The sequence below is a fragment of the Sinocyclocheilus rhinocerous genome, unplaced genomic scaffold (assembly GCF_001515625.1).
Source record: "Sinocyclocheilus rhinocerous isolate Xijiao unplaced genomic scaffold, SAMN03320098_v1.1 scaffold423, whole genome shotgun sequence".
Classification (NCBI taxonomy): domain Eukaryota; kingdom Metazoa; phylum Chordata; class Actinopteri; order Cypriniformes; family Cyprinidae; genus Sinocyclocheilus; species Sinocyclocheilus rhinocerous.
This window is the reverse complement of record NW_015655573.1, coordinates 517915-529280: the sequence shown is the minus strand read 5'-3', so window position 1 is coordinate 529280 and position 11366 is coordinate 517915. Positions and strand designations below refer to the sequence as shown.

Here is an 11366-nt window from a genome sequence, read left to right as displayed (position 1 = left end):
TTTAAAGCACGCGGAAATAATGTACTTTTGTGACTGCGAATAAGTGCAGTGTCTCGTGAGTGTAACTCTACCGAATCAACATTTGATGTGAATGTGTCTCGCGAGTTTCAGTTGGAGCTGGAGCCGGGAGACATAATACAGCACATTGCTTGAGGTAGATGTTGTATTTTGTTAGTAAATGTTTCATTATATTACTAATGTAATATAATAATATACTCCTTTGTTCACTATTACACTACTGCATATATTGCATCTGACACTGGTGTAACCTAGTTTTGTTCGGCCACATCATTCAGTGAAGGAAAATGACAAGCAGCAGCTTCTAATTCGTCGTTAACATTGAAGTATACAGAGATAAAACAACGCAAGTATCTATAACAGTATAATTTGTCCTGAAGCTTATCGGTATTCCGGTATCCCCCACTCACTATAGAAGTCAATGGCTGCTGGCAACTGTTTGTTTACCAACATTCTTCAGAATTTATTCTTTTGTGTTCAACCGAAGAAAGAAACTCATAGAGGCTTGGAATAACTTGAGGGTGAGTACATGATGACAATTTTCATTTTTGGGTGAACTATCACTTTTAAGCCACAAACACCAACATAAACATACTGCAATTCCTCCCAGCAAGAGGTTCCCTTTCACTGAAGTCCCTTTCATTTTCTCAGACTTTGATTTGTAACACTACACTTCTCAAGACAGATCTAGATGTTAATACACAAGTGAGCAAGATTTAAACTTGAATTTTAAAAAAAGAAACTGTTTAATACTCAAATTCTGTGTGAAAAATTACACTACCCATAATCCTGAAGAGAGATCCACCAATTAGACAAGTCACTGTTACCATTAGGGTTGCAAAGGGGTGGAACATTTCCGGTAAATTTCCGGAAACTTTCAAAAAAAATCCCTGGAATATTCAAAAAAATCCTAGTTTCTTCACTCTTCCACTAGTCTAATGCATGTGGAAAACTGAAACTGACAGAAATATACTCTCTATTCATAGTTCTCACAATTTCCTTCTTACAAATAAATATCATGTTAAGGTGCACATTATCTAAATTTCGTTTGGGGGGAAAAAAATATTTTCCATTGTCAATAGTGACTTACAGAAGTCACTTTCAAACCAAGCAGCTTTCTGTTGGTCAGTGATCAATTTGAATATGAGCTAAATCTGCATGGGGAATTTTTTCGCTTCACACAAAACACTGATTGCTTGGATTTCAATTGAAATGACTGGAATTTGTTTTACAATCTGATGCTACAAACAACTTCTCTTATCTTCTAGTTTTTCAGACCATCTATGGCTGTGTTTATTGAAGCCAGTACACTGATCTGGAATTTTAAGTGTAATGTTAAAGCGTTAGTTCACCCAAAATATAAAAATTGTCATGAATTACTCATGTCATTCCAAACCCATAAGACAGTTTATGTTTTCAAAACACAGATGAAGATATATTTAATGAATCATAAGGAAATTTCTGTCCCTCCATTGAAAGTCCATTAATCCGAAACTTGGACACTTGGAAAATGGAAACTCAAATGCTTATTTGATGCAGAAACTTGAATTTTAAAAAAAGAAACTTAGGGTTGCAAAGGGGTGGAACAATTCCGGTAAATTTCCGGAAACTTTCAAAAAAAATCCCTGGAATATTCAAAAAAATCCTGGAAAGTTTCCGAAATTTCTGGAATATTTCCGAAATTTACTGGAAATTGTCCACCTTTTTTGCAACCCTAGTTACCATGGAAACAGAAAAAACAGCAACTGTTCGCTCCCATAAAGCATCGCAAATGACAGTCTCGCTACACCAATGTTCAAAAGTTTGGCACTGGTCAAAATTTTTGAAAGAAGTCTCTTCTGTTCGCCAAAGCTACATTTATTTGATCAAAAAAAACCTACTAAAAACAGTAAAATTGTAAAGTTTGGCACTGGTCAAAATTTTTGAAAGAAGTCTCTTCTGTTCGCCAAAGCTACATTTATTTGATCAAAAAAAAAACTACTAAAGACAGTAAAATTGAGAAATATTATTGCAATTCAAAATAACTGTTTTCTATGTAAATATATATTAAAATGTAATTTATTCCTATGATCAACGCTGAATTTTCAGCATCATTACTCCAGTCTTCAGTGTCACATGATCCTTCAGAAATCATTCTAATATGCTGATTTGCTGCTCAAGAAACATTTATTATTATTATCAATGTTGAAACAGTTGTGCTGCTTCATATTCTTGTGAAAACCGTAATGCATTTTGTCTTTGATGAATAGAAAGCATTATTTGGAAATATAAATCTTTTGTCTTTTCATAAATGTATTTGCCACTTTCAATCAATTTTATGCATCCTTGCTAAATGAAAGTATTATTTTCTCTAAAAAAAATCTTACTGACCCTAAACTTTGGAACGGTTGTGTAGGCCTATATCTGAATATTTTACAACTTAAGATATATTGTTCTTATAGTTGTTATCAATGACAATAAAGTGTATAGTTTTACAGTAAACAATCATTTTTTATTTAATTAAGCAATTTGCAATGACACTTTTGACTGGAGTAATGATGCAGAAAATTCAGATTTGCATCAAATAAATTAATTTTTTTAAATATGTTACAATATAAAACAGTTATCTTAAATTGTAATAATATGTCACAAGAGTACAGTTTCTACTGTATTTTTGAACAAATAAAAGCAGCCTTGGTGAGCATAAAAGACTTCTTTCAAAAACATAAAAAAAAATCTAACCAACCCCAAACTTTTGAACGACAGTGTAAATACATATATACAGTGGGTACGGAAAGTATTCAGACCCCCTTAAATTTTTCACTCTTTGTTATATTGCAGCCATTTGCTAAAATCATTTAAGTTAATTTTTTTTCCTCATTAATGTACACACAGCACCCCATATTGACAGAAAAACACAGAATTGTTGACATTTTTGCAGATTTATTAAAAAAAAAGAAAAACTGAAATATCACATGGTCCTAAATATTCAGACCCTTTGCTCAGTATTTAGTAGAAGCACCCTTTTGATCTAATACAGCCATGAGTCTTTTTGGGAAAGACGCAACAAGTTTTTCACACCTGGATTTGGCGATCCTCTGCCATTCCTCCTTGCAGATCCTCTCCAGTTCTGCCAGGTTGGATGGTAAACGTTGGTGGACAGCCATATTTAGGTCTCTCCAGAGATGCTCAATTGGGTTTAAGTCAGGGCTCTGGCTGGGCCATTCAAGAACAGTCACAGAGTTGTTGTGAAGCCACTCCTTCGTTATTTTAGCTGTGTGCTTAGGGTCATTGTCTTGTTGGAAGGTAAACCTTCGGCGTACATTAATGAGGAAAAAAAATTAACTTAAATGATTTTAGCAAATGGCTGCAATATAACAAAGAGTGAAAAATTTAAGGGGGTCTGAATACTTTCCGTACCCACTGTATATATATATATGCAATTTTTGCTTCAAATCAAAGGTTGCAATGTGATTCATCTTGTTGGGTTTGATTCATGGCTTGCAACTCAACTTAGCCGAGCAATCTGAATACTGTTAAAACCAGTCTGTTTCTCTTACCCACAGTGCCCAGATCTAACAGAAGGTTAAGTTGATGACGTTTGCTAAATTAAACAGTGTTTTAACACGCCTCAGGTGTAAGACTGTGGTTTAAACAGGCTGTTCTATGGACTGCAACACATATAATAATGTAAACGGCAAATGACTCCATGAGTCTTGCTTTACAGCAGTAAACACCTCTATTATAACCTTACACAGGTTACCTCTTCATATCATCTATATATTTAGCTCTAGCCATAGAATTAAGGTTTTGATTTAATTAGGACTGTCTACTATGTCAAGCATAACTATTATTATCGCTTATACTCAAGGTTAGTGATTTGAACAGTCTTTCAGAACACTACAGAGCCGAATGAAGCAATCAGACTTACAATTTTCTAGATCATTAATATCAGCTCTAAAACTCATTCATTCCGTTTATTTCTCTCTAAATGAACAAATGATGAGATAAATGCATTGACGACTGCACAGTAAACCCAAAACAATCTGATTACGGGAAATCCCGAAATATCAGTCAAAGCACATAATGACTTTCTGAACTGAATATCTGAAATATCAGCCTTTAACACACACTTCAGTGCACTAATGTCAAGAAAACAAGAACTCAGCGAGACCATTAAATTCAAATAGAATCCTCCTCATAAATCTGTATCAGTACAGTCCAAATGATGACTGTCACGTTCCGGCCAACACACACTTACCGTAATGAGTCAGGACGTCCTGAGGCTCAACGACTTTGTTGCAGGCATTGCAAACGACAGGTTTGAAATCCTCATGGGTTGGGACGGGACCATACAAAAGCATATCTACAGCCGAGAGAGAGAGCGAGAGAGAATCAGTGAATTTGACAACTTTCAAAACCACTTCACATATAAGCATGAATATCACATCTGCTGTAGTTTATGTGGAAAAATCATCTTGCAATAGAACGGTCTTGTTTTTGACAACATGATTAAAAGTTTGACTGGTTAGAGAGTCGGACTTGAAACCCAAAGGTCGCAGGTTCTTTTTTTTTTTTTTTTCTCAAATGGTCCTGTGGTGTAGCAAACACTGTCATCTTTTTCTCCCAAAACAAACATGAAAAGTGTTGCTTATTGCAGCTCTCTGAAAAAAACTCTCTTTAGGGAATAACTCACCCAAAAATGTTCTGAAAATGTACTCACCCTCAGGCCATCCAAGATGTAGATGAGTCTAGAAATGTAGCATTGCATCACTTGCTCAGCAATGGATCCTCTGCAGTGAATGGGTGCCGTCAGAATGAGAGTCCAAACAGCTGATAAAAACATCACAATAATCCACAAGTAATCCACACCACTCCAGTCCATCAGTTAATGTGTTGTGAAGCCAAAAGCTGCGTGTTTGTAAGAAACAAATCCATCATTAATGCGTTTTAATGTTAAACCATCACTTCTGGCCAAAATATGAGAACATAATCCATAATAACACTTCCTCCAGTGAAAAAGTCCATCTCCTGTTGTCCTCTCACATCAAAATGCACACATCTTTGTTTCGATCTATTTTGGACGGTTTTAGCTTGTAAACAGTGCTCACTTTGTGCAGATTTCTCTCCTGATTCAGACAAGTCGACGTTTTCACTGCAGAAAGCAATGTTATGGGTAGAGGCAGGACTCGACAATAAGGACTGCCTGATGACCCGGGGCCAGCGTGAAAGACTGCGGCGTCGTCACGAAATTTTAGCATTTGCATGTGTTTTTAAGACTTGTTAATTTAAAAATTCAAGCGATTAAAAAGCATTTGGGCGCGAAAGACAACTGCTTTCAGTACTCGCGCGCTGTGTTCTGTGTGAACAGCAGTGTTGCCAAGTACACGGTTTTCCCGCAGAATTGGGCTACTTTATCACTGTTGCCGCGGGTTAAAGCGACCCCGATAACGTGATATTTAGGCCCTGGAGTGCAAATTTTACCAGGAGAACCCCGCCAAAAACGTGTATTTTACCCTCCGGAACGTGATTTTTAACGGGGAGTCCTCCTCGAAATGACATTGGGCTAGTTTTGAGTAGCAATTGGGCGGGTTTTGTTGTGAAAACCTGGCAACCCTGGTGAACAGCGCGCACAAAGCCACCTGGAATAGATAAAAAAATACATACAAAAGTATGTCAAAATACCCGTCCTGGCAAGCAACTTTGTAGTTTTAACAATGATGAATCTATATTGAATTTATACACTGGGGTACAGATGCAGCGATCTACCGGACATTTTTTGTTTTATTTCAGACTATCTTCTGTTCCGTGCTTGCACACAAACTGCACTGCGATAATTTTCCCAATGGCCATTTGTGTGGAAATATTACGTTATTATTATACTTAGTCTGTAAACGGCCATTAACAGAGGCCAGAGATGCTGAAGACGGACACAAAGAGGAGAAAATACTGTAGCAGACAGAACAAGATCACTGTTCGCGATGCACGAAATATAGGAAGAAAATCCAAACACTGAATTTTATATGAATGTGTTTCTGAGGGGAACGGAACTGACTGTTTTCAGAAAAGGCGTTTTCTTTTCATTTTGTCTCTGTATGATGCATTTAATTTAGTGTTAATATGCGCAGGCTGCTGTGTTTACAGCGGAAACCAAGGAAACGCTGTATCACTGTTCCGTAAGCGCCGCCTGCTGGCAGAGAGCGAATCTGCGTCTCATTCAGCCCGTCTGCTGTTTCTGTTTCATACAGATGTTTTATGTAGCATAATTTCACAAAGCTAAAGTCAGGTTATTCTGTTTTCGCTTCAGATTTTGAAATTATACAGTCTAATATAAATCAAACATTGCACTCTTTTTTCAATTCATGATTAAAATGCAGTGGTTGCCTCTAATTTCAAATGGCTATGAAAAATCAAGGTGCAACAGAGTGAAGAATATGCTAATGTTATTTTATATGTGATTTTTCCATTTCTGTACCTGAACATCTACAAACATAAAAACCTAAAGCATCATTTCATTTCTATTTTTGTGCTATAGGCCTATATTTAATTGTGCTATTACTTGTAATTTGTTCATTTGTTCTTATTTACTGGCTGTCACTTCTCTTTAATAATGTTTAATTTTGATATTTATGTTTATTTTTGCGGTGGTATCGCAGGTATAGAGAATTGTAAAATTTAATTAGTATCTAAAATATTGGTGTCATATAAGCTTATTGAGCTAGAGGACTCGTATTTTAGCCGAAAGAAAAGGTTTGATGTTAAAACGTCTTAATGATGGATTTGTTTCTTACAAACACGCAGCTTTTGGCTTCACAAGACATTAACTGATGGACTGGAGTGGTGTGGATTACTTGTGGATTATTGTGATGTTTTTATCAGCTGTTTGGACTCTCATTCTGACGGCACCCATTCACTGCAGAGGATCCATTTTGTGAGCAAGTGATGCAATGTAAATTTCTCCAAATTTGATGAAGAAACAAACTCATCTACATCTTGGATGGCCTGATGGTGAGTAAATTGACAGCAAATCTCCATTTTGGGGTGAACTATTCCTTTAAATTAATGTTATAATCACTTTACGGCCGTGAGCCACATGAAAATGATTCTGTATGCATGTGAGTTTTTTCCACATCTGACCCACTAAATTATTAACCAAGGTTGCCAATGAGGGCTGACATGTTCCCATGTTTATCCCATCAAAAGTGACATTTAGAGATGGGAACCATATTTAAAGATTTGCTAATGACTCTAATTATTTCACATTCACTATGCATTTAATTTGAACAAATTGAAACCACAGTTTTATGTTGCTCAGCTCGTGTTTTAAAGCAGGACGGACTAGTGACCAATTATACTTCACATTTAGTGATCCATTTAGTCACTCATGGTAAGCTCGCTGATGATCTGAGGAGAACTGTGACGCAAGCGTTCAGAGAAGCTTGTCAGATTCGCTGAGCTTTCTTTCACCGTCCATGCAGAATCACCGCGCGCTTCCGCTAGTACACACTGAGAAAGAACACACACTCTCACACAGAGAACTAGTGCTGATGTTAACAATGAGAACAACTGAGCTGAACTGTGTTAACACCAGCTGCTTGAGTGTGTCGTGGTCAGACACTTAAATGGTAGATTATGGTTACATTCAGAATGTAATGCTAGTGTATTGGTAGTAAATACTGTGAAGTACGAAATACCGCTGTATGTTTTTTTTAGTATGTAAAAATAGTATGTGAAACAGATTCCTTCCTAACTATCTGAATGTAGATCTGTACAGCTATTATATGATGCAGTGTTTGTTAATTATTTTTTTAAAGGAGTTGCTCAACATACAGTATTACCCTAAGCCAATATGAGCTCTGACAACAATAATAACATGATGACATGAGAAAAAACGCCCACCATCATGACACACACACACACACACACACACTCACCTGCTTTACTGAGTTTGATCACCTCTGAACCCTTCAAGAGCTTCTTCCCAGCAGTATCAGAGTAAAGATCTGAAAATATTCAATATCGCTGCATGCATTAGACTGACACTGTAAACAAACAGTTAAGCAGCATGCAGTTACAGATACTGGTAGCTAGATGGCTGTCTTGATCCAGCAAACCAACACACACACACACACAGTGTCTAAACTTATACACGCTCCGTCTCATGAGCCACTAACATTCAGGCGTTCACGCGCAAGTACAGAAGTGCATATGACACCTGTCAAGCACTCGTGACACATGATGATATGAATGCATGCGCGTTTACGGCGCGTTGTTTATGCAGCAGCGCAGATGCACGGAGGACACGCGCGTTATAAACCCTGACATAGTCGAGTGTCGCACTGCAGTCGCACGAGTGTCTGAGGGCGGTAGTGTGACTTACAGTGTGTGCTGTGGCTCCTGTGTGCAGTTTGTGCGCGCGGCGGTACAGCGTCGCCATTGCTCTTCCTTCTTCCTTCTTCCTTCACAGACAGCGAGACGAGACGAGCGAGCGAGAGAAACATATGACGCCACCTTCGCCAGAGTTCGGCCAGCGTTCGGCTGCGCTCGGCTGCGCTCGGCTTCAAGAGACGGAAAGGTTGAACGTGTGCATCGTGCATTTATATAGTGCATCATTAATCTTATGTTATAATCGTGCATACGCCATTTTATTATTATTATTATTACTACTAGTAGTAGTATTGATAGTTTACATTCTTTGCTACATTTTAATTACATTATAATTACATATACATTAATAATTACTTATTGTTTACATAACATATAAATATGAATTAATACATTTATTAAATAAATAATTAATTAATAAATATGAATGTAATGATAGCAATAGTAACAATAATTTAATAATATTATTAGTAGTATTACTAGTTACTATTATATATTACTATTATATTATATTTTAAGTATATAATTAATGACATTTTATTGTTTACACAATATGTAATAAATATTAATTAATGCTTTAGATAAAGGAATAAAATTAATATTAATGTAAAAAAATATTATTATTGATAGTTGTAATTGTTGATTATAAATTAATCTAATTTTATTGTTTACATATAAATAAATATTAATGCATTCATTAAATTAATAATTCATTAATAATTATGAATGTAATTAATAGCAACAGTAAATAACAATGACGATAATAATTAGTAGTAGTAGTAGTAGTAGTATTAACATTAATATTACCTTTTTAGTTTTATTCATTTAATTATATTATTTAATATTTGTTATAAATTATGTAAATAATAAAATGTAATTCATTTATAATCAACAGTTATTGCAACTATTAATAATAATAATAATTATTATTATTATCTTCAACAACTAGTAATAATAGTTTTACTTACAACTACTACTAATTATTCAAATGTAATGAAAATAATTACTTTTATTATTGGTTCTATAATTACTAAATTGTTGTTTAAACATGATATTGTTTACATAAAATATAATTAACTCTTTCCTAAAAAGTCTTATATTTTATTAATGTAATTTATAAAATATTACTACTATTTATTGTTGTTGATTATGGCAATAATAGTAGGCTAAAATCCCTTTTTTAATAGAGTTATCGATGTTGTTTTAATTGTCATTCTCACACAATGTGGGCTTTAGTCTTGTTATCATTCAAGTGCAGATTTTTGTGATCCTGTAGGTAAATAACTTGGGACAAATGGCAATAATTTAATTTCACAGATTTCGTTACACAAGCAGCAGTCACGAGAAAGTCATCGTCTCATCATCGCAATAAATACATACACACTACTTTTGAATAATGATTGTGTTCATTTGTTTAAGAGTTCTTAAAGTGTTAACAGCCAGGAAAATCAGACAAAAAAAACTGTATAATAATAAATATCAAATGCACTATTTAGTTACTTTTATTATTTAATATACTACAGGTTGAACCACGGCACAAAAAATAATTTGAGATATGAGTATGGGAAATAAACAGGCCAGACTCGGACAGTCATGGGTCAGATCACCTGTAGGACATGAAAAACTCTTTTGATGCGTTCAGCCTACTGCTGTGAACTATCATATTGAGGCTTTCGCTCCAGATAATGTTTTGTTTGTTCTTTTGACAAATGCTGATCAGTGAAGTCACAGGATGAGCCGGCAAACAAAAGCGCCATTATACCAGAAGGAAGCCAGGATTTATTTGGGTAAGAAATCACACTTTCTCCCCAGAAGCACAAAGTCCTGCATGTATACAAACATTACCAAGTGTACTTCACAGTCAGTTTTATTCATCAAAAAAATGACATTTCAGTACAATGCTTCACTACAGAGACAGAAACACAACAAGAACAGAAAGAAAACCTTCCTAAACAAAACTCCAGCACCATTAGAAATGTGATGCTGATGCTTAAAACTGCATAAAAATGCATAGATAACTATTTAAACGCAACACTTGAACATAAACGAATGAAAAATTAATCTTGTTGGAAATAAGAAGCAGCTATGCAAAAATACACAGAAATGTTGCTCTGCGAGACTGAAATGTATTGAGGTTGATGAAACAAACAAGATTTTTATACTTGATTTGACAAAAATAGATCATATAAGTAAAATGCATTGTAATAGTACATTCAAAAAATGTTTTAGTTCCATTAAAAGTTAAAAAAAGCATGCTGACTAAATATAACCAAGGTAAAAAAAGATATTTTCTTTAAGTACACAAGAAATTAAAGGTGTAAAACAGAAAAGGAGAAGAGAGAAACATCACAAATGAGAGTCATATGATTATTGGTCTTACAGACAAACTGCATAAAGCATCACCTGTTACTGTGTATTTTTCATGAAGGCTAAGGTGTTATGCTGTGGGCTAATTGTTTAGATGGGTGCTGGATTTGGACCCCGTCCCGCCGCTTGCTGAGCATTGACCTTCTGAGAGTGCCAGCGCGTCTCCTTATACACAAACCAGGCGTTCCCAACCCATATGATGAGATTCAAGAAACCAAATATCTGAAAATGAGATTTGGAGTCGGTTATTCATAATATACACTACCGGTCAAAAGTTGGGAATAATTGGAAAGTCTCTTCAGCTCACCAAGGCTGCATTTGTTTGATGAAAAATACAGTAATATTAGAGTTTAAGATAACCGTTTTCAACTTTAACATATATTTTAAAATGTAATTTATTCCAGCGATGGCAAAGCTGAATTTTAAGCAGCCATTACATAGCAGCCAAGTTTTCAGTGTCACATGATTCGTCAGAAATCATTCTAATATGCTATTTTGGTGCTTTCTTATTAATAAAAAAAAAAAGAAAAAAAAATAAATTCTGAAACTGTGATACATTTTTTTCAGGATCTTTTGATTAATAGAAAGTTCAAAAGAACAGCATTTATTTGAAAAAA

The 11366-nt window shown here is 35.1% G+C and overlaps 2 protein-coding genes across 2 annotated transcripts in view; both read right to left on the bottom strand.

Annotated features, from left to right (window-relative positions):
* The window catches only part of LOC107718553 (ataxin-7-like protein 1), a 25943-nt gene extending 17380 nt beyond the window's left edge, over positions 1–8563 (bottom strand). Inside the window, exons 1-3 of the mRNA XM_016525668.1 lie at positions 8378–8563; positions 7932–8000; positions 4259–4363 (exon numbers count right to left, since the gene is read on the bottom strand). The gene's annotated coding sequence lies outside the window, so the exon portion shown is untranslated. The remainder of the gene's footprint in view (positions 1–4258; positions 4364–7931; positions 8001–8377) is intronic.
* A 1577-nt stretch (positions 8564–10140) lies between these two features.
* Positions 10141–11366, bottom strand: part of LOC107718552 (synaptoporin-like) — a 6089-nt gene continuing 4863 nt past the window's right edge. The window contains exon 3 of the mRNA XM_016525667.1: positions 10141–10971. Coding sequence (XP_016381153.1) covers positions 10840–10971 — 132 coding nt within the window. The 3' untranslated portion in view covers positions 10141–10839. The remainder of the gene's footprint in view (positions 10972–11366) is intronic.